Below are 24,986 nucleotides of genomic sequence, written 5' to 3'. Positions count from 1 at the left end.
TAGCAACCTCCGCGAGTTGACTCGGTGAGAGGTGGTCTCCGCAAGTGACCGGGGTGAACTGTTTATGCTTTGAACTCACCTCTGGTCCGAGTTCCGCCTTCTCGGGAACCACTGTAGCCAATGTCACGGGAACTGCCTCCCTCCACAATTTCAGGAGATTGAGGTGGTATATTTGACGTGTGCCCCCTCTATCGGTTCGTTTAACCTCATAATCGAGATCTCCCACTTGTCGTGTGACCTCAAAGGGTCCTTGCCACTTGGCGAGTAATTTAGAGCTCGATGTGGGAAGCAATACAAGCACTTTATCTCCCGGTGCAAATTCCCTTAGCTGAGTTCCCCTGTCATACAGTCGGCGCTGTCGTTCTTGGGCTTGGAGCAAATTCTCCTGTGTTAGCTGTCCCAAAGTGTGGAGTTTTGCTCTAAGATCAAGAACGTATTGAATTTCATTTTTGCTGTTTGAAGGTCCCTCCTCCCAGGCCTCTCGCAATACATCAAGCACGCCGCGTGGGCGTCGCCCATACAGCAGCTCGAATGGGGAGAAGCCAGCGGAGGCTTGCGGGACCTCTCGTACTGCAAATAACAGGGGGTCGAGCCATTTATCCCAATTTCTAGCATCGTCGTGCACGAACTTACGAATCATGTTTTTGAGGGTTTTATTAAATCGTTCTACCAGGCCATCCGTTTGATGATGGTATACGCTGGTGCGAATCGATTTAATATTTAACAACTCATATAGTTCGCGTAGTGTCCGTGACATAAACGTTGTGCCCTGATCGGTGAGGATTTCTTTCGGAATCCCCACCCGGGAGATTATTTTGAAGAGTGCCTCCGCAACACTGCGTGCTGAGATGTTGCGAAGAGGCACTGCTTCCGGATATCGCGTTCCATAGTCCACTAGGACCAATACAAAGCGATGTCCGCGTGCTGCCGTTCTAATGGCCCGACGAGGTCCATTCCAATTCTCTCAAAGGGGACCTCGATCAAAGGGAGAGGGCGCAATGGCGCTTTTGGGGTGGCCAGTGGGTTAACCAGTTGGCATTCGCGGCATGCCACACACCACCTGCGGACATCGCCGCCAATGCCCGGCCAATAAAAACGGGCTATTAGACGGTTCAGTGTTTTCCTTTCTCCTAGATGACCCGCCATGGGATTATAATGAGCCGCCTGGAATACATTTCCCGATGGCTCCTTGGAATCAAAAGTTGGGTTGTATCCTCTTTAGTTTGAGTGTCCTGTGTCACTCTATACAACTGCTCATTTATAATCGCAAAATAGGGGTATGAAAGGGTGATGTCCGGCTGGAGTCGTTGACCATCGATGACTCTCACTTGGTCGAAGGCGTGTTTGAGGGTTTCGTCTCGCGACTGCTCCAAAGGGAAATCCCCCTCAGGGAATTCCCTGAGAAGGGGAGGGGTTGCAGCCTCTCCCCCTCTCTCGTCATTATGACGTGGAACTGTCGAGGACGGCCCCGGCTACGCCTCCCCTGCCAGAGCATCGCACATCATACATCTCCCTAACTTCATACAGGACCCATCCGCGCAAATTCCCTTTAATAAAACTCTGAAATCAGGCCAATCAGTCCCCAAAATCAGCGGATGGGTGAGGCGGGAACTAACCGCGGCCTCCACTCTATGCTTTTTCCCCCGGAATTTAATCATCAGGGTCACCACCGGATACTTATGAATATCCCCGTGTACACATTTCACCTTCACCATTTTAGTTGTGACCAATGCCTCGGGTTGAACCAGGCGTTGGTGGATAGTGGTTTGATTACTCCCGGTGTCCACCAACACTTGGTGAGTACCCCCTTTGACACTTACCGGTATCCGGTACGCTCCAGCCCGGTCGGGGGCAGCCTGTGGGAGGTCAGAGACCCGCACCACCTTCCCCAGCTCCATCAGAGGGCACTGATCTCCGCACCTCCAGCAGGCCGGCCCAGGCGCTACGCCCGCACTTGCGTCGGCGGGCGCCCCCCCTGAGGGGGAGAGCAGCGGGGCATTGGGATAGGGGTAGGTGTCGCCTCCCACACCCGGGGAACTGGTCTCAGCAGCTGAAGTCCTCCTCGTCTGTGTGGGGCAGGAACGGGACCTGGAGAGAGAGCAGAACGAGAGGAGAGAGGGGAGGGGGAAGAGACAGAGGGAGGAGAGAAAATGTAGGAGGGCTCTTCCACCCTCAGGATCGCCACCATGTGGTCCTCCGCAAGCCGGACAGCTTCCTCCAATGACGCCGGGCGGTGGCACTGGACCCACTCCGCCGTCCCTTTTGGCAGTCGTTGTGTGAATTGCTCCAGTACCACCTGGTCGATAATTCCATCGACGTCGTGGTCCCCCGCTAGCAGCCATCTTCGGCAGGCGTCACGGAGCCACTGGGCGAAGGCAAATGGGCGGTCGGAGCTTTCCAACTTCAAGCTCCTGGCAGTTGTTGAGCCGCAAGCTGGGCTTCCCCGGACAATAGTGGGATCAGTCGGGCCGCCCATTGGCCGAGCGGCCAGCCCCATATCTTGGCGGTCCGCTTAAACAAATCCAGGAAGGCCTCGGGGTCATCCGCCGCCCCCATTTTCTGTAATGCGGGCGGGGGTAACGGCGCGGGAGTGTCCGGGGTCGCGGCTGAGGACGCCTCCTGGCTGAGGAGGCTCCGGATCGCCTGCCGGTCCTCGGCTTGAGCAAGCAGGAGCTCGACAAACCGGCGATCTTGATCTTGTTGGAGCTCAAGCAGTGTCTGCTGGTGGCTCTGATGTAGGCCAGCGAGGGCTTGGAGGATCTCCACCAACTGGGAGGACTCTACGGGATGACTTCCATCCATCTTCAACCCAAACTTCAATCCCGGGTTTCGGCACCAGTGTAAAGAGGAGGCGAGAAGCAGCTTTCCTGGTTCAGGTAAGGATTTATTTTCTCTCTGCAGCACAATTGCAATCTCAGAGTCTTTACGCTATTCACTAAATTAATCTATAATCACACACCGCTTCACAAAATAAACTCTCATCATTTGTACTAAGAAAACTCTTTGCTTCTTGTTCGGGTCTGTGGTGCCCAGGCTCTCTCTCTTCTACTTGCGGTGTGGCTCTATTTATGCCGCTCTCCCTGTGCTCACTGAAATTAGAGACAGGTGTTGGACATAATTTAGCTCAGGTGTAAGAGCCCTTACCGCTTTCTCTCTCTCCGGAGAGATGCTTGACCACGCCCCCGCTGCCACACCTTGTATTATAAAAGTAGCCACTCCACCTCCATTTCCTGTTTCCCTATCCTTATGTGCAAAATAAAATCAAGGTGTGGTTTAAGCCATGTTTCTTATATGCATATGACATCAGGTTTCTTCTGTAATTCATTAATACATTTTTTAAACTCTTGTCCATTTGCGATAAGACTTCTCGCATCCCACTGAAGTACAATCAGTCCTTTCATATATTTTCCACACTGGACGATTATGTGCCTGCTGGTCCGGCTCTAAGTGCTTCATTAATTGATTCTGTAGTGATATCTTGCACATCCAGGTATTTTTCTGCTGCACTAATTATAATCTTGATCCTTTCTGTTCTGCTAGGTGTTTGAGCTGAACAATTAATCACTTCTGCCATGAACGTTAGAAACTGACTTGTGTCCACCACTAGAGATTCTTTAGTTACCCTACAATGACTCCTCTCTTCTCATGTATCTTAACTGCATATAACGTGCCATGGCTGGGCATCAGTGTGTTCTTGACTCTCTCAATGGCTTCAGCATATGAAATCCCCTCTGTTATTTTAATGTTCTGTACCTTTACTGCTCTTTTCTTCACAGCATATCCCCTGTAAGCAGCACTATGCTCTTCCCCAGAGTTACACATTTATTCCCTCTCCACATGATCCATACTGATGTTCTCCACCACATTTCCCACAGCGTTGCTTACTATTGCACACAGCTGCCACATATATCTTTGACAACTGAAACATCTCATTGGTTGTGTACTCTTATTGGGTAGCTCATTATCCCAACCATATCTCTAAGTGGCAGCTTTATCTCCTGAAAATGAATCCGTACTGACAAACTGTCCTTTTTCTCAAATATTGCAGTCGTTTAACCTTTGTTACTTTTACTTCTGAATCATCGTCACTTCCAGTCATCTCTGCTCCAGTCACAGCTCGGTGTTTCAACCGCCTCGACGACCAGCCTCTCCCCTTTCTACTACTTGTGTTTTCAGGTGGTTTATAAAACAACTTATGTTGAATTTCCGACATCTGCTGGACTGGAGTGTTTAAAATACCAACATCTGATTAATCAGTCCTATTGTCTAACTTTAAAATACATTATATACTTTAAACTCTTACAGCATTATACAGGAAAATGAAGTGACAGGTTTTATATTGGCATTGACATAAATGTGGAAAGTTGGGCTTGGTGTGAATAGGCCTTAAGCCTGAAGTGTCCTATTCAGCATTAAAAGCTTTGTCAAATTAATGTATATTTTAAACATGTACATGTTAATGTTAGTCAAAACAAATCAAACACTAGACACATCTTCAGATCGTGAAAGATGGGCTTTAAAATGATATTAGACAATATTTAAACACACAGCAGGCAAGACATACATTGAGTTGATATACAGCAGAAATAATCAAGGTTTAACAACACAAATTATTATTTATTTAATTGTCTTTAAAATGGGTGGAGGGGGTTCACAGGCACAAGACACCTTATAAGAGCTGTCGATACATAAGATTAGCTGCTGGTACTGTGACTTATCACAAGATGTGATTCTCATCATCTCCAGTAAGGCGTACTGCTCACTTTGAGACTGAACATTTATGGCTCCACAAACCATTGTTTAAAGGAATAGTTTACCCAAAATTAAAATTCCCTCATCATTTACTCATCCCAAATTTTTACGACTTCCTTCTGAACACAAATATTTAATAGAAGAATATTTAATAAATGTAGATCCATATAGTGCAAGTGAATGGTGACCAGAACTCTGACTATCCAAATATCACATAAAGGCATCATAAAAGTAATCCATACGACTCCAGTGGTTTATTCAGTGTCTTTAGAAGTGATTCAACTGGTTTTGGGTTTTCAACATTTGAGAACAGAACAAAATACAGCTTTTTCACTTTAAATCTTTATTTTTTTTATTAACAATTTTATTGATTCCAAACATAAAACATACATACACAACATAAAAAATTGATAAATTATTAACATTATCACAGAATCGATGCAAAATCTTAAATTGCATCAGACAGACCCTTGCATCTCTTGATGCAGACTTGACATTTTTTAGAATCCTAGCCCACACTCCCTCCTCCAATACCAAGTTTAAATCTTTCTCCCATAATCTCTTGAGAGAAGTTGAAGCCCCATCCCCCAGACCAAATTTTCAAAGGATCTCAACACACTACTCTCATATAGGTCACCGAGTGCAGTAACCCCCCTCACAATCCACTCTGACTAGCAGAAAGGGTACTTATTAATATGTAATTTAGGGTTCAGCCATATGCTTGAGGAAACATTTATATAAATGTCCGAATCAAACACTCTGGACACTTTTGTCCAACCCATGTGCCAATGCAAGATAACGGGGTGTGACTTCTCTGGTTAGTTTGATAGAAAGGCTTTGCAATGGCGAAATAGGGGCAAGGACTTCCTGTTCAATACAAAACCAGGGAGGGGCTCTCTCAGGTGGAAGCGACCAATGAGCCAAATGTCTGAGACCGAATACATAATAATAAAACAAAATCTTGGGTAGGCCTAGCCTACCTTTGTCAATCGGCCTATGTAACTTGTTGAAATGTAATCTGGGATATTTACCATTCCAAATAAAGGACTTCACTATGCTATCAAATTGCTTGAAATAAGAGAGGGGGACATCAACAGGGAGAGACTGCAGAAGGTAGTTAAATTTTAGAATACAATTAATTTTAATAACATTAACCTTTCCAATCATAGATAAATGTAATGGAGCCCACCTGCCCACATCGCTCGAAAACCTTTTTATTAAGGGGTCAGAATGAACTCTAACTAAATCAGACAAATTTTCTGGGAATAAAATGCCCAAATACTTAATGCCCTGTTTGGGCCATTGGAAGGCGCCTGGCTGAAAATCCGTTACTGGGCAGTACGCTGTCAGAGACAAAGCTTCAGATTTAGATCAATTGACTCTGTATCCTGAGAATTTAGAAAAGGAATTAATAATCCTGTGGAGGCAAGGCGTAGATCTAGTGGGGTCGGAAACGAATAAAAAAATATCATCTGCGTAAAGCAAAAGCTTATGCACCATACCTCCCGCCACCACCCCTAGAAAATCATCTTTATTTCTTATTGTGGCAGCTAATGGTTCCAGAACAATAATGGGGAAAGAGGGCAACCCTGCCGGGTGCCCCTATCTAGAGTAAAATAATCTGAAATTAATCCATTTGTTTGTACCGCCGCTACCGGGTGTCTATAAAGTAACTTAAAACATCCAATAAAAGTAATCCCGAACCTGTATATTTCCAAAATTTTAAAAAGATAATCCCATTCTACCATATCAATTGCCTCTTCAGTGTCAAGTGAGATGGTAGTGATTGGAGTCTGATCATTCGGCACTGACCACATGATAATAATGAAACGCCTAATGTATCAGAATTTTGACAATATTTTTACGTCTAGCTGGATCAGGGAAATTGAATGGTAACTCTTTCATTCGCTTGGATCTTTGTCCTTTTTAAGTATCAGACTGATCCGGGCTTGTGTTATGGTTGGCGGAAGCTTTCCATTCTTTAATGATTCTGTATAAACTTCTAACAAATGTGGAGCCAGTTCTGTAGCATAAGATCTAAAAAATTCAGCGGCAATGCCATCTGGCCCCGGAGACTTGCCTGTAGGCAAGGCCTTAATTACCTCGCCAAGCTCCTCCAAGTTTATCTCAGAATCAAGAAAAAATGTTTGCTCAGTCATCAATTTAGGGAGTTCTAGAGGTTCCACAAAGTTTCTAATATCTTCATCAGTAGACGAGGATATGGAACTATAAAGAAAATGATAGAAATATTTAAAATTATTATTAATATTAGTAAAAATTTCACCAACAGCAATGGTAGAAAAAGACTCTCTCTGCTTAATATCTAGCCAACAGCTTCCCTGCTTTGTTCCCCGACTCAAAGTATGACTGTCTTGCCCTGAATAGCCAAAACTCCTCCTCCTGCGAAAAAATAGTATTATATCTGTATTTCAATCAGGTCAATTCTCTGAGGCCATCAGACGACATTCAGCTCTGCCTCGGCACTTTTAATATTCCCTTCCAACTCCACAAGTTCTTGTGCTTTGGACTTTTTGATGAATGAGGCATACTGTATGATCTGACTCCTAATAACCGCTTTAAGTGCCTCCCAAGCCACACCCACAGAGGATACTGAGGACCAGTTGGTCTCCATATAAACATTGATTTCAGCCTTTAACATTTGTTGGAATTCAGGATTTTGTAAAAGGGATACATTAAGGCACCAACTATATGATTTCTTTTTCTCTGTGTGTGGCAACACCTCTAAGCTCACCAGGGCATGATCTGAGACTAAGATGTTTCCAATTGAGCAATCCACAACAGATGAAATGTGGGACGTAGATATATATATAAAAAACATCTATTCTAGAATAAATCTTATGGACTGATGAACAAATGTATAGTCCCTACCAGATGGGTTCAAAAGTCTTCAAATATCTGTAAGACCAAGATTTTTACACATCCTGTGAAGTGTCATTGTTGCTCTAGGAGGCTTACACACTTTTGCTTCACTATGATCAAGGACTGAGTCCATCAAAAGATTAAAGTCTCCTCCCAATATTATATCATGAGGGGTGCCAGCGGCTTTCAACATCCCTTCAAGATCTATTAAAAAAAAAGCCCTTATCATCAGTGTTAGGTGCGTAAATATTAGCCAAAATCAACCTTTGCCCTTAATTTCAGCTAAAACAATAATGACTCTTCCTAATTTATCTCTAATCTGTTTGAGACATTTGAATTGTAGATGCTTGCTTATCAATGTAATGACTCCCCTGCTCTTACTTGAGCCAGCACTAAAGAAAACATGTCCAGCCCATATCTTCCCAAATTTTCCAGCTTCCTGTGGAAATGCATTTTTGAAGAAACACTATATCATATTTCTTACATTTAAGAAAAGAAATAACCTTCCTTCTTTTTATGGGGTGCCCCAACCCATTCACATTCCACGTGGAGAGAGACAATCCAATCATATTAACATTTTACATTTTGACATATTAGAAAAAATACAATTATAAGGACCACATTCCCACATTAGTGCAACAATCAAAACCCGAACTTCCCCTGAACAAAAAACACAGAAAAAAGAAAAACGTGTGTACTAACTCCGCACACGACAGTGCCAACCGGTCCATCCCTCTAAACTTGTACACCTACGAGAGCCCCCGCAACAACTTTGCCATTGGATTGCTCAAGTCCGGTGCTTCTATACAAATTTTGTGAGACAGAATTACACAACAGAAAATAATCTATAAAACAAACTCCAGCCAATAGGAGGCATAAGCACAAAGAACGTGTAGATTCATCCACATAACTGTTCCGAAGGTGTGTTCCTCCACAGAACAAACTCCAGCCACTAGCGGAACTGGGGAAAAAAAAAGGGGGGGGGGGGCCTTCAGTTCCTCGGGCAGTCAAACGAATGTTCAGTGAGATGGTCCATTCGGTCATTATACGAGTGCAACACATGCCCTACTCATTCCAATGTCCTGCAAGAAATATTCCACAAAACAAACTCCAGCTGATAGGCGGAACCAACGCAAAACGAAACGAAAATGGCGCTCGGTTTCCTCAGACAGTCAAGTGTATGTTCAGTGAGACAGGCCCACTAGGTGGCAACATGAAAATCACCAAATGGCTTACTCACTCCAATGACTTTATGAAAGACATCGCTTGCTGTGGGCATGTAAATTCTCTACATCCATCCTTAGTATCTATTCTCAGCTTGGCCGGAAACAAGAGTGCAAAAGTAACCTTCCGTTGATGTAAGAGTTTCTTACATTCCTTGAATCGATCACGATAATCCCAGACTTTGCAAATTCAACAAGAGAGAAACATGATCGATTCAAGGAAGAAAATGCTGTGTTTCTTCCAAGAAAGCCTTCCTTTACTTCTCGTCTGCGTAACACAAGATCTTTATCGGATGATCTCAGAAATTTGGCCAGAATTGATCAGGGCCTGTCTCCCTCTGTGGATCTCCGAGCCGGGACCCTGTGAGCTCACTCGATTTCCAGCTTATGGCCTGTTATGTCGAGCAGACTCGGAAAGAGCTCATCTAGGAATTTTACCATATCTCGGCCTTCCTCATGCTCAGGAATTCCAACAATTTGGATGTTGTCACGCCGACTACAATTCTCCAAATCCTCTAGTGCTTCAAACCCATCTCTGGTGTTTGCTGCCAAAAGCTGTTTTTTGTTTCATCTGACCATAAAACCCGGTCGCATTTGAAGTTCCAGTAGTGTCTGGCAAACTGAAGACGCTTGAGTTTTTTGTTGGATGAGAGCAGAGGCTTTTTTTCTTGAAACCCTCCCAAACAACTTGTGGTGATGTAGGTGATGTATGATATTTTTGTTAGACTTTCTGACCCCATGACCCAACTAATTTCTGCAATTCTAGAGCTGTGATCCTTGGAGATTCTTTGGCCACTTGAACCATCCTCCTCACTGTGCGTGGAGACAATATAGACACACGTCCTTTTCCAGGCCAATTCTTAACATCTCCAGTTGATTGGAACTTGTTAATTATTGCCCTGATGGTGGAAATGGGCATTTTCAATGCTTTGGCTATTTTCTTATAGCCACTTCCCATTTTGTGAAGCTCAACAACCTTTTGCCGCACATCAGAACTATATTCTTTGGTCTTACCCACTGTGATTGATGATTTAGGCAATTGATGATCATATTTAGTATACCCCTGTGAAACAGGAAGTCATTGCTGAACAATTTCATGTTAATAGTCACCCAGGTGCACTAAAAAAATTAAATATAAATGGGAATATACCTCAAATATATTTTACTCATAAGAATTTCTAGGGGTGCCAATAATTGTGGCCAACGTGTTTTGGAGAAAAATATTTATTTAATAAATCAGATATTTCCCCTCTTTCAATTGTTTTGATTCAATTAAATGTTAGATTTTTGTGAATTTTTGAATGAAAGATCAAAAGGATAAATAGTGCAGATTTTTTTCACAGCCTTCTTTGCTCATATTTACCAAGGGTGCCAATATTTTTTTGCCACCACTGTATCAAACATTTTCCATTCACTGTTATATTGATAACATGTCATCATAACAATAATACAGCCTAGTTGGAATTACAGTAATGTAACATTGGCCTATGTGTACTTTAGCTTAATTGTTTTTGACTCAAGTTATTTAGTTGGTAAGTAATGACTGCTGACATGTCAAATATTTAGGCTTAAAAGTGTCTGAATAAGTCAGAAAGTATTAAAATTATCCCTACTCTTTCCTACTCATTTGTATAAACTTTATCACACAAAAAAAAACAACAACAACAAAAAAAAAAAAACAACAACACACAAATAGCTTTTACATAGTGATGCTTAACCTGTGACTGTCTCCGAGTAAAACATTTTAAAGGGACCATGTTGATGACATATACACTGAAAATATGTCAAGATAAAATGTGGTGTTGTTATCATTATGAATTTATTTATAAATTCAAAGTATTTGTGTGGTGTGTCAAGGTTCATTCTTAAAGGTTGAAGGTTCAAACTTTGATCAGTTTGAGAGAATTAGTGAAATACTCAATCACCTTTGTGCTCTTGAGCAAGATTCTGAACATCAAGTGGTTCCATCTACAAAATAATATATTGAATTTGGAAACATTTGTCAAAATAATTTTTGAAGAATTTTATGAAGAAAAAAAATAGTAGCCTAACACTTTACAAACATTTTCTATTTGTTAACAAAAGCTTTAGGTATCATGAACTAACAAATTTGAACTTTTATTTCACAACATTTATTAATCTTGGTTAATGTGTATTTATAAAAACACAATTGTTCATTGTTAGTTCATGGTAACTAATGTAGTTTATTAAATGTTTACTTTTGTTTTATAAGTTCCACACAAAAAAATTTTAAACCAACATTTTAGAATCGATAGAATATACTAGAGACACTCATTGACAAACATCACATTCAGGAAGGCAGAAACTAATAAGGAGGTGGCAGGAGATTTGGGATGGGGAAATAATGGACTGACTTTCTGTGAGGAACAATGTTTACAAGCCATCATTAGAGTGCATTTAATTATTATGATCCATTTCAGAGCTTTGACTAAAGGGGAATAAAAGTGAAGAATTTATGTAACTTTTAAGTTTGCCTTTAGTGTACAACATAAGATATAAAGTCATACATGTTTTGAACAAAATGAGGGTAAGTAAATTATTACAGAATTAACATTTTTGGGTGAATTATTCTTTTAAAAGTGGTTTCTTAGACACTGTTAAATGTGTAGCACATACAAGAGATTCTAAATCAGAAACATTTATGCCAGTGGAAATAGAAAACCCTTAAAAATAGAAAATCATTCAATTTTTCCTGCATAATGCTTTAAAACTGTTTAAAGTGTATAATGTATTTTAAAACTAGACAACAGGACTGATTAATCAGATGTTGGTATTTTATACACTCCAGTCCAGCAGATGTCGGAAATTCACAAAAAGTTGTTTTATAACCCGACAGAAAACACAAGAAGAAGAAAGAACTCCAACCTCAGAATCAGGCACTTATGCTTTGGAGCTTTCAGAACATCTTCAGTAGCAGCTTTGCAAGTGAAGATGGGTGAAATGCCGCTACAACTGAGACAACAACAGCCCTCCATGGTGTATTGGGTATCATTAAAGGGGCACAAGGATGTACATCCTACCAAGTCTGTGTTTGATGAATGCTGGGAGCATACTCGAGGCTATAGCCAAAGTCTTGGATTGATAGGGACTAGATTAGCCCAGTCAATGGGATTGGACCATAGTAATTATAGACAAACTGTGCCATTGCCCACAATTCCACCATGGTTTTTTCCAATGCTTTGCACAGACATTAATTTACTCCCAAGAAATTAAGAAAAATTTGCTATTCTCAGAAGAATACGTTGTACAGCAGTACATGGAACATAAGTACAGCCACATGATGCATATCTTTACAGATGGATCAAAAGATCCAATCTCAGGGAAAACTGGAGCAGATGTTTTTTGTACCAAAATATCAGGTATATGTCAGAAAGAGAACATCAGACAACTTATCTGTATTTACTGTGGAATTAGCTGCAATTCTCATTGCTCTTCAGTGGGTGGAGGATATGAATGTTGAAAGAGGAGTTGTACAGATACTCTGGCAGCCCTGAAAAGCCTGCAATCTGGCCATTCTGATAGTAGACAAGATATTATATTTGAAATCTTGCAAGTATTATATAGGCTAAGTAACGGAGGTTTTTCCCATCACATTTCTTTGGGTTCCTGCAGATGTAGGAGTGGAGGGTAATGAGGTAGCAGATAAACTTGCAAAGAACTCACTTAAATGCTGTAATGTAGAGAATACCATCAATATGAGTAAATCAGAAGCAAAGACTTGTATTCGTAAAGCGGTAAATAACATCTGGCAAAATCTATGGGAAGAGAGGTAAAGGGGACGCATCTGTTTAAAATTCAGAAAAATGTGGGAACAGGAGATTTGATTTCTGTATTATAAAGAAAGGACAATTCAATAATTACCAGACTTCGTATAGGACACACAGGGCTAAATGCCAATTTACATAAAATCAATAAGCATCCCACAGGAATGTGCAGTAAGTGCAAGGAGCTAGAAACAGTTGAACACATCCTTATACATTGTACAGCATATAACAATGAAAGGCAGGTAATGCAGGCAAAGTTGCAGGAAATGGAAATTAATATTATGTCTATAGAAACTCTTCTGGCTAAAAAGCATGGGAGAATACCAATGAAAGATGCAGTTTTTGGCTTTTTAAATGCAACAGGAGTTGAGTCTAGAATATAGTTGTTGTTTTTTTAAGTATATATATATATATATATATATATATATATATATATATATATATATATATATATATATATATTGTGTAATAATTTTCATGTTCCATCGATGCTCCACACTCCAGTTCAGTTGGTGGCGGTAATGCACAAAAAGCTGGTTTGCCAGTAAACAGAAAAGAAGAAGAAAGAAGAAGAGGAAAGAACTCCGACACCCCAAATCATTCAAACAGAATAAGACACCCTAAATAGTGCACTATATTGTGGATAGGGGACGAATTCAGACACTTCTACAGTTTGAGCGCTCAGTTCTTTACGTGTTCAATGTGTTTTACATCATTTGAGAGATTTATATTTATTTTGAGTTGCGTTTTGTTGTGCATGTTGTTTTTCTTTCTTTGGCGTTTTAGTTAGAGGTCGACCAATAGTGGGTTTTGCTGATACCGATAATTAAGCTGGGAAAATAGACAGATATCCGATTAATCGGCAGATAGTTTTTCAGATGTATAATATGAATGAAAACTTTCCACTCAGTGGACAAGAGTGCTGAACTTTAGTAAGTATTACTTTGATAAATTAAATCTGCCACACTGGTATCTTCTTTAAAGCCTTTACCATCTGAAATGAAAGAAAATATGAATTAAAATATCACAGGTCAAATGTGTTTGTTGTTAAGCAGTAACATAAGACACTGCCTAACAAAGCCAAATAGTGACAATATTTATTATATCATTTTGCTGTTTTATTAAATATATGAAATTATGTACAAGGAAGGGAGAGAGAAAAAGGTATAGAACTAAAATCAACTCAAGTCTTGTATTTTTAAAGGTAATTTTAGAATGGCATTGTCTATAGTATATGTGCCCTGGCATAAACACATTGTATGATATAACATGAATATCAAATTTATTTCAGACGAACATATTTCTACCATGCTCTTAAATTTTTGTATATAACTACATCATAAAGGTAGGAAGTTTAGACAGAAGTTCATTTAGTCAGAACGGAGAAAAAAAAAATTATTTGGAAAATCAAACTTACCATGATATCTTGACATATAAGAGTTCATAGCACTGTACAAACATACTGTAAATTTCAGAACCAAAAACGTCTTCGTTAGTCCAAAAAAAGGCTTTATTGAAACCAAGGTGCCAAAACGACTCGTTCTCTACTTCCTCCTCACTAATACGTCATAGTGAGGTATTGCATCAGCACAGGCCTGTAATAAACATAAACAAACAGATCAACGCCTACTTTATCTTCGACACTGCTTAGGCCCGCTCACCGATCTTGCCGTTAGAGTGGAGCGGTAAGATTACCTTTGGAGCAACAGGAGGTGTCACGATGGCCACGAAGATGTCAAGACGTTGTGCAGTGCCAGGCTGTGGGAAACTACATTTCTTGCATTTGCTTCGCAAGGATCCCAACATTAAGAAAGAGTGGCTGACGTTTATTTTTAATGAAGTCCCGGATCACGTCAGTAAGAACGTGTTTGTTTGCTCGCTTCATTTTACCGATGATTCTTTCACAAACAAGACACAGTTCGAGGCAGGCTTTGCAGAGAGACTTAAATTAAAAATTGATGCAGTGCCAACTATATTGGACCCAACAGTGATGTCGCAACAAACAAGTGTGAGTATCCATGTTAATAGTTTTGCTTCGTATGTTACAGACTGTTAGATGTTCTGAGTATTTGATTTGATCCTAGAGATTTTAGATGCTCGTGTATTATTTTTAATGCACAGGGATCTCTAAGCAGCATATATTTTCTTGTTCTGTTGGCATGATGGCATAATTGCCACAGATGCACCTAAAGAGTATTGAGATCAATATATTTAGACAATCTCTTTCCTTTTTAATGATAACATGACTGATTGTAATGAACAACGTATGCGTTTGTCACTACACTGAATATATGATGAAAGATGATTATATGATGAACGACAGTGCGACAAACACCGGTGAATGTATCCTGTATACGTTTACATGTTGCACGGTAAGTGTATACTTTCACAGTTATAAATGTGATAGCACCATGTATTTACACTTTATTTGGTACTGTCATGCTTTACTCACCATTTGTAAAACACGGAAATGTTTCACCGTTGGAAAATGCCCTAGCTATGTAACAAGATACAAGAGCCCGACCGATATGAGATTTTTGAAACCGATACCGATTTTAGAGGGGGGAAATTCACAGATTACCGATATGGTGGCCGATATAGTTAATTTTTGTGCTGGAATGAAAACAGACCTTTTCTATGTGAATTGTTCACTGATTTTGCACCGATATGACTATGCAAAGATACTCAGAAGGCTGCTTTCTTAAAAAAATATTTTTATCAAAGTGTATTTGACATTATTATTATACATTGTCAACAAATTCTAGAAATGAACACTGAGAAAATAAAGAATAAATAAAAATACAATAAATAGCTAAATAAACATCAGTACTGTTTAGTATCAGTCAAATGCTGACTATATTAATACTGCCAGTCAGTTATTGGCAGGTTGTAAAACAAGAAGCATTTACACCTGCCAAGACAAGAGATAAACAGCAGCAGTGTTGTTACACCGTATTCTGCTATACAAGTGCAGGGGAAACTTTCAATGGTGGAAAACCAGACTTTTAAACATTACATTTTATAAATGCAGTGACTGGAATTGTTCGGTTGAAGGGGGTACCAAACTGTGAATCCTAAACAAAATAATTTGGTAAATACATGTTCACACTTTAGCTTCCACTCAGCTGACAAGGTATGAAAGTAGCTAGGTGGTTAGCTAGTTACAGTTGTGCTCAAAAGTTTGCATACCCTTGGAGAATTGGTAAAATATGTACCATTTTTAAAGAAAACATGAGTGAGCAGGCAAAACACATTTCTTTTATTTCTTATGGGATTCATATTCAACTGTAGGTTATAACGGAATGGCACAATCATAAAAACAAAACATGGCAACAAAGAAAAAATGAAATGACCCCTGTTCAAAAGTCTGCATACCCTTAGTTCTTAATACTGTGTATTGCCCCCTTTAGCATCAATGACAGCATGTTGTCTTTTGTAATAGTTGTCTATGAGGCCCCAAATTCTTGCAGGTGGTATAGCTGCCCATTCGTCTTGGCAAAATGCCTCCAGGTCATGCAAAGTCTTTGGTCATCTTGCATGAACCGCACGTTTGAGATCTCCCCAGAGTGGCTCGATGATATTAAGGTATTAAGACTGTGATGGCCACTCCAGAACCTTCACCTTTTTCTGCTGTAACCACTGGAGGGTCAACTTGGCCTTGTGCTTAGGGTCATTGTCGTGCTTGAAAGTCCAAGAGCGTCCCATGTGCAGCTTTCATGCAGAAGAATGCAAATTGTCTGCCAGTATTTTCTGATAACATGCTGCATTCATCTTGCCATCAATTTTCACAAGATTCCCTGTGCCTTTAGAGCTCACACACCCCCAAAACATCAGTGAGCCACCACCATGCTTCACAGTGGGGATGGTATTCTTTTCACTATTGGCCTTGTTGACGCCTCTCTAAACATAGCGCTTATGGTTGTGAACATAAAGCTCTATTTTGGTCTCGTCACTCCAAATTACAGTGTGCCAGAAGCTGTGAGGCATGTCAAGGTGTTGTCGGGCATATTGTAACCGGGATTTTTTGTGGCATTGGCGCAGTAAAGGCTTCTTTCTGGCAACTCGACCATGCAGCTAATTTTTGTTCAAGTATCGTCGTATTGTGCTCCTTGAAACAACCACACTGTCTTTTTCCAGAGCAGCCTGTATTTCTCCTGAGGTTACCTGTAGGTTTTTCTTTGTATCCCGACCAATTCTTCTGGCAGTTGTGGCAGAAATCTTTCTTGGTCTACCTGACCTTGGCTTGGTATCAAGAGATCCCCGAATTTTACACTTCTTAATAAGTGATTGAACAGTACTGACTGGCATTTTCAAGGCTTTGGATATCTATTTATATCCTTTTCCATCTTTATAAAGTTCCATTACCTTGTTACACAGGTCTTTTGACAGTTCTTTTCTGCTCCCCATGGCTCAGTATCTAGCCTGCTCAGTGCATCCACGTGAGAGCTAACAAACTCATTTACTATTTATACACAGACACTAATTGCTTTAATTAACCTTTAATTAATTAATTAACCTTTAATTGCTATTTAAACCTGTGTGTGTCACCTTGTGTGTCTGAAACAAGGCCAAACATTCAAGGGTATGTAAACTTTTGATCAGGGCCATTTGGGTGATTTCTGTTATCATTATGATTTTAAAAGGAGCCATACAACTATGTGATAATAAATGGCTTCATATGATCACTATCCTTAAATAAAAGACTGATTTTTGCATGAGCAGTCATATTTTCAAAATCAATGCCAAAATTTCAAAATTTTTGCCAGGGTATGCAAACTTTTGAGCACAACTGTAGCTATAAGCTTGTTGTCTTGGAGAACAAAAGATGGACCAGCATTGCATCTCACCAACTAGGTAACAACATAGCGTGAAATCAACAATCAACAGACACAATCCACCACCGCACCGTTGTCTGCTGTGCTGCAAAAATATGCTCTGATGTTTACCTTTCAATCTGCTGCATTACTGACTGCACTGACAAACTATAACTGGCTAACAGCAAACTGATGTGATAAACAAGAGTGACATGGTTGTCAGGGACAGGGTTAACATTATATTAGTTATATTGAAAAGGGAAAATGATGGGGTCATTGTTTATTAACTTTCCAGTATGTATTTTACAAACTAGTTAGCAACTTACCGAGAAGGCACCGCTTAACTCCGCCCTGTCTGCAGAGCCACCGTCATCTCAGCTCTGTAAACAGTGGAGTCGGAGCGCACTCTGCTGGACAAACTATGTTATGACACCAGTTCTAAAGCATTATTTTCTGCATTATATGTTCTGGAAAAAAGTTTTCATATCTGTGCATATCGGTAAACATATATGCCGATACCGATGTATCGGTCGGGCACTACAAGATATACACCATTATGTCGTGTCTTGGTTTAAACAAGAATAAAATTAATACCTATTACACAAATAGACAAGTAAATTACAGTTATTACTTACCACGCTGTCACAGACTGCAGTATCCGTGGTGTTAGTGGAGGGGGTTAATTTTCTTCAAATTTGGGATCAGAATCTGGCTCAAACATGTATGGATGAATTCCTCCATTTGTCATTTTTTTTTACCATCCAAAGTTTTCAAAACAACTCCACATGCGCGTAATGGCGATTACACTTATCCACATGCAAAGATGTTACCCAATCACAGCAGTGGGTGTTTACACTGAAGTCTTCAAGAACATACACATCAGAGGTGTGAATCAGAGGTACAAAAACTGGATAGAAAATGTCCAATTATTCCTAAATTATGAATACTTTTAATGAAAAAAATCACACTAACATTATATGTGAACCTCAAGGAACATTATAAAATAAAATAAAAATCCAATTCATGACACCTTTAAACAAACTTTACAGTCAAAAAAACGACTGTTCCTGTGCACTGCATTCTAACCATTCGAACCGCTAATGTCCATTTGCCTGTCCTCTCTACCTTGTCAGCAATGCAATTCTCCAATGCAGCGATTAGTTATAAACAAATTAATTATCAAACCACCTTTGGTTGTCTTAAATACTGATTTATTGTATCATGACAATAATAATAACGTGTATTGTACACATACCTAGGCTTTTCTCTGTCAGTGTTGTCACGGTTCCGGCATTTGTGTCGGCTCATACTGTTGTTTGTTTTTCTCTCTCCCTTGTGTCTCACGTTCTCGGGGAGACGCTGATCACGGCAATGATTTACTCGCCCGTTCCACCTGCTTCATTCTGATTGCACTCCCTGCTTATTCCTTGTGTTTCTCTTCTTTCTTTGGCAGTTTATTGTTTGCTGTCAAGTGTTAACTGTGCTCTTTTGTGTTGTTGGATCTTGCTCATGTGTCTGTTGTCTCTCTTCTCGGTTCGAGGTTTCTTTATTTTGAAAACAATTGATTCCCCAGAGGGTTGCCTTTTTGAATGATACATGGTCAATATTGCTCAGTTGTGTGGCTACAAGCTTTCAGCTTCAAACTACTACAACACCTATCACTGCACATAAACACACACCTTTATAGATGGACCTTCTTTTCTTTATATACGGACTTGACATAAACGCACCGACGACTAACAGAGGTATGCAGTTTCCCAAAAATCTGTCCCGACAGCTCTAAAATATAAATCATTATTATGGGTTTACCATAGTGAATCAGGGTAAGGCAAAAACATGGTTTGAAAGACGGATTGTTGGTGTACTTGCTCATTAATTAAATGTTGTTCATTTCTAATAAAAATAAGTCTTACGTAGTGTAGCTTTAAGAAGTTTGGTCAAACATTAAATGTCACTTTAGAAATTAATTGTTTTGTGTTTTTAAGTTTTGAAAACTTTCACCCTGTGTAATTGACACTCATAATTTAAGAACAAAAGGGTAATTCACCACCCCAGGAAACAGACTGGTATTTTGAATTGCACCCATGGATTCCTTGGACTGACCTCTCCATTATTTCACACCCCAAAACGTGTTCAGGGTCAGTTTTTAAATGCTAGAATACATCAGATTACCCCGCACAGTGTTTATTCTTGCTATAACCATGTAAATGTGATTAAATTACCTTTAATCACCTATTTTTCATCTTTCTGTTGTTAGCGAGATAACCAATTATACCATCTCATGAACAGTTATTTAGTTTAACAGATCTGTTTTTGAGTTTGATGAATGTCAGTCCATTATAATGATGATGTTTTTGTGTTCAGAAGTTCATCATGAGAGAGCAGGTGGATGTGATTCATGCTGGAGAACAGCAGATGCTGCAGACACCAGTGAAGATTGAAGTGAAGCAGGAGGAGATAAAAGAAGAAAACACAACAGAAGAACAACAGAGTGATGAAGATGATGATGAACAGCAGATGCTGCAGACACCAGTGAAGATGTGTTCAGTGAAGCTGCTGGACTGCAGGAACCTGATGAAGATGAGAGGAGAAACCACAGCAGAGGAAGAACAGAGTGATGAAGATAACAATGATTTTATTACTTCAGGTATGTTTCTTTCTGTTGTTGTTCATTTTCATGACAATCGACTGTCATGTCAGGATCTGTTAGCAGATGTTTCATCGCTCAAAAGTCACACTCACAAGTTTCCCGCTGTTTTGTTAGTCGTTTTAGATGTTCTTCGTTGTCTTTAAAGGTAAGTCTTTTAATTAAAAATGTTCTAAAGTCACATCAGTTCATCAGGGACAGTGAAAGACCCAGCATACTTCATATGAAATTGAAGAACGAACATTTGTGACATCATTTAGAACAAAATCTGGCCAAAGCAAAGGTGTTTTTGAGATTGTTTCAGTGGTTCATAACAGCTCGCCAGCGCAAACTTTCAGTAAAACTTTGTGCCGCTGCTAAACACCTTCTCACTGCCATTGGTCCACATCATCAGTAGGTTTGACCTGGAGCTTCACCTACTTTGAGGGCATTCCTGTTACTTTGTTCAGTCAATTAAAGATCAGTCAACATGAACACACACCGGCATGCAAACTTGCCTATTTCTGTACGATTGTTCGAGAAGAGACATTTTCCAAAAACATATCATGTGATTTTTTTTATTACTCTACAAAAGGAGCCAAATCTACTCTCGTACTCTCAAGTGCCTCTGTTACTCTCGGTTGTTTGATGTGCCGCTTCACTCGTGCCATCTGCAGCTGAAAACTATATATATATATATATATATATATATATATATATATATATATATATATATATATATATATAGTTGAATACATTAGCTCGATTGTTGACACACTGATAGCAGCACATGCACGCTGGATTCGTTTATGCACAGGTCGGAGTTCTTCCTGGAATGTTCCTCCAAAATAAAAGCCATAGGGTTTTAAAGTTAAGAAATGATGACTGAAATGTTAGATATTATAGTATAATATAACAGTAGTAATGTGATATCCTATTGCAACTAAAGTGAGCACAAAAAAAATCCACAAATAAATCCGTTCCAGATTTCAGATCTGCATACAATGTAGGGATAAAAATATAAAACTGGCTTCATGTTCCCTGAAGATATTCACTGAAATTACTGTTAATTTTGCTGCTGCAATTGTAACTGGTCCTGCTTGATCCGCTCCGAGAACTGGCATCTGCCGGCATGGGAGACGGATTCGCTAACAAGGAGGCTAAAGGCTACAGCCTCTAGCGTCAGTTGCTATTGCGCCTCTTGGGGACAGGGGAGTGAGGTTTACACATACCGCACAGCTGTCACGTACCAGCTGGCTACCATTACAATCACCCCACTAAACCTCACTCCCATCCGGGTCACAGCACCACCATAACCGGTCCTGTCGGTCCCATTGTGAGCGGGATTCAAACCGGTGTCAGCCGGCATGGGAGGCAGGCACACTAATGAGGAGGCTACAGCCTGTAGCATCAGTCGCTTGTGCGCCTCTTGAGGACAGAAGAGTGGATGTTTACACATACCGCACAGCTATCACTTACCAGCTGGTTCCCGTTACACTCACCCCCCTAAACCTCCCTCCCATCTGGGTCACGGCACTACTGTAACCGGTCCTGCTCGACCCACTCGAGCATGATTCGAACTGGCATCAGCTGACAAGGGATGTGGGAGCTCTAACGAGGAGGCTAAAGGCTACAGCCCCTAGCGCCATATACCGCACAGCTATCACGTACCAGATAGTTTCCGTTACACTCACCCCCCTAAACCTCACTCCTATCTGGGTCACGGCACCACTGTAACCGGTCCTGCTCGACACGCTCTGAGTGATTTTCGAATCTGTGTCAGCCGGCATGGGAGGCGGACACGCTAACAAGTAGGCTAAAGGCTACAGCCTCGGGTCAGCCGCTAGTGCACCTCTTAAGGACAGGGGAGAGAGGTTTACACAAACTGCACAGCTATCACGTACCAGCTGGCCCCCATTACGCATTATCAAGTAGAGTAGTTAAATAAAAAGGCTTTCTTATTAGACAACAAAATTTTTTATGTAATCCTTTTCTGTTTTACTCTATTTAACAATGAAATGTGTAGTTTAGAAAAAGGAGTTTCTGTGCATCCTTAATAATAACATTTAGAATTTTGTAATTTATTCCAAACAAAGTCTAAATTAAACTAATCATCAGGAGTCTGTTTTCAGCCTAGTATGTCCAGAACTTTTGTTTGCAATTTTGGGTTAGAATTTTCACTTCAGTGCATCACTAGTATAAAGTGCACTTGAAGCACTTTGACAATAAAGTTGCTATCTTATGCAGATCCAGCGAGAGAAGCAATCTCCTGACCACTTGCACTTTACACGGCTGTGATCACAGACTGACCGTCACGTAGGGCTGGGCAATAAACTGATATAACATTATCGATGATAAACTTTTGATTACATTTTTATATTTAGCCTATGTTCTACATCTAGAGGGCAGCTCTTTGCTTACTCCTCTGCGGCTCTTCCCTCCATCCATGTGTTCTGTGTTTACAATTTATTTTACATTCCAACATGTATTTAAACTAGTTTTAATATCAATCAAGGAAACCCTTCTGCTTGATATGCCAGACTTCACTGTCGCATTTTAAGGCTTCAAATCTCGAGCGCCATTTTACCTCACTCCATGCTAAAGTGTGCCAGGAATTTCCCAAAGGCACTGAACTTCGACAGCACAAGATAAACGATTTGAAAAGTCAGTCAGAGAAGAAGACTTTCAAAAATTAACTAAGCATTCAGAGACTGTCACAATGGCATCACATCAGCTGGCATGGAACATTGCTCACGCTAAAAGGCCATATAATGAAGGGGAATTATTCAAGAAGTGCCTCAGTGATGTTGTTGCTATCATATCTCCCGAAAATGACAACGTGCATTGCTCGGTGTCAAACCTTCGACTTTCACAGCACACTGTTGAACAGAGAATATCGGACATTAACAACGCAATAGAAACACAATTATACATGGACCCTGATAAGTGTCGGTATTTCAGCACTGCTTTAGATGAGTCTTGCGATGTTCAAGATAAGCCACAGTTGGCAATATTTGTTAATTAAAGAAGAGCTGCTTGACATTGTACCGCTTAAAGAGAGGATGCGTGGCATCGATCTTAAAGACACACTGATGACTGTTGTTGAGAAAGCTAAACTGCAGTTATCAAAACTAACAGCAATAGCTACAGATGGAGCACCAGCCATGCTGGGATCTGCAAATGGCCTTATTGGCCAGTGTAAAGCGGACAACCCTTTTCCAGATTTTTGGACGTTTCTCTGTATTGTCCATAAAGTGCTCTTGGTGTATAAAAAGCTGAACTTGGACCACATCATGAAACCTGTGCTGGAAATTGTGAATTTTATTCACACACATGCTCTAAATCACTGACAGTTCAAAAATCTCATAGCTGAACTTGAAGTCCTTCCAAGTGATCTTCTGCTTCACTGCACTGTGAGATGACTTTCAAGAGGTAACGTGCTTTTACATTTTTTTTTTAGCTTTTGAACCCTGTGAAGCTGTTCCTTGCAGAGAAAAATAGGGACTATCCTGAACTACATGACCACCAGTGGATTTCGGATTTAGTGTTTTTGGTCGACATGCTTCATTATCTTAACAGATTGAACCTGGATCTCCAAGGGAAGTTAAAGATGCTGCCTGACATGGTGCAGAGTGTTTTCATGTTTGCCAACAAACTCAAGCTATTCAAGACACATCTACAAAAGGGAGAGCTCTCACACTTTCCATCCTTGAAATCAAGTGAACTAGCAGCAGAGGTTGTATAAGGGAGCACTGCACAATATGCAACACTGCTTGAAAATTTCCAGCAGTGTTTTGAGGAGAGATTCTGCAACCTACAGCAAAAAAGGCCACAGATTTAATTCCTCCTCAACCCTTTCACTGCTGAATCAGACTGTTTGAAACCCCCTTTAGTGGCAGATGAAGCAGCATCTCAGTTGGAGATGACTGAACTTTCTGAGGATGACGGACTTAAATGTGTTCAGAGGGAAGGAATCGTGGAGTTTTGAAAGATTGTGCCGATGGAGACATATCCCAATGTCAAACAGGCTGCACTCAAACTACTGTCTATGTTTGGGTCAACTTATGTCTGTGAATCAGTTATTTCTACATTGAAAAAATGTCAAATCAAAGCATCGCTCAATTCTTACTGACACACATGTGAAAGAGTTGCTTCAAGTAGCCACAACTGAATACAAGCCAGACCTGAAAAGGATTGTGGAAACCAAGGACTGCCAGGTGTCCCACTGAGTCAATTAAAAGGAAGTAGGATGATACTAAAGTTAATATTCATAAAAACCATTATGTGTTATGTAATTTGGCCTATACATTATTGTAAAACACAGTTGTGCATGTGTGTTATTTGTGTGCACGTGTATTGTGTGGCTCTTTGCAGTGATATGTTTTTTTGGTTTTTTTTGGCTCCTCATGCCAAACTGGTTCACCAACCACTGATCTAGACTATCGGATCAGGTGCATGTTGATTAAAACACAAGCAATTCGGCTAATATATAGACACAACATGCTAACCGAATGACAGTCATGAAATCAGCCAGTTAAGGACAAAGTATACTTCGGTGATCTGCGTTTCGATCAGCAACACTGAAAGTATTCTTTGTCCTTAACTGGCTGATTTCATGACTGTAATTCGGTATTGTAATTTGCACAGTATGCGTCACACAAATTTCGACTCAGATTATTTTTACACGTGCATCGTCAACACGTGTGCCCGCTGTTGTATGTACTAAAAGAGTATCACAAAGTATTTGTAGTTTGCATGCGTCAAAAGCGTTTGTATTAGCTTACAATCAGAAGAGTATATTTTAAAAAGCAATGCATTCGACCGGGTGTGATTCGATCAGGAACACAGAAAAGTTAAGTATACCTAGGACAAAACCAGCAAGAAGAGCAATGTCAGAAACTTAAAG

General features: G+C 40.3%; 2 protein-coding genes across 2 annotated transcripts in view; one reads left to right on the top strand and one right to left on the bottom strand.

Moving 5' to 3' along the window:
* LOC127418577 (zinc finger protein 721-like) overlaps positions 1-24,986 on the bottom strand; it is a 620,351-nt gene that overhangs the window by 94,991 nt on the left and 500,374 nt on the right. The gene's annotated exons all lie outside the window — the stretch shown is intronic.
* The window catches only part of LOC127419356 (zinc finger protein 665-like), a 41,107-nt gene that overhangs the window by 14,517 nt on the left and 1,604 nt on the right, over positions 1-24,986 (top strand). Inside the window, exons 4-5 of the mRNA XM_051660714.1 lie at positions 14,292-14,648; positions 19,819-20,101. Of these exons, the coding sequence (XP_051516674.1) occupies positions 14,292-14,648; positions 19,819-20,101 (640 nt within the window). The remainder of the gene's footprint in view (positions 1-14,291; positions 14,649-19,818; positions 20,102-24,986) is intronic.

The sequence above is a fragment of the Myxocyprinus asiaticus genome, chromosome 28 (genome assembly GCF_019703515.2).
Source record: "Myxocyprinus asiaticus isolate MX2 ecotype Aquarium Trade chromosome 28, UBuf_Myxa_2, whole genome shotgun sequence".
Lineage (NCBI taxonomy): Eukaryota > Metazoa > Chordata > Actinopteri > Cypriniformes > Catostomidae > Myxocyprinus > Myxocyprinus asiaticus.
This window is presented reverse-complemented; position numbering and strand designations above follow the sequence as displayed.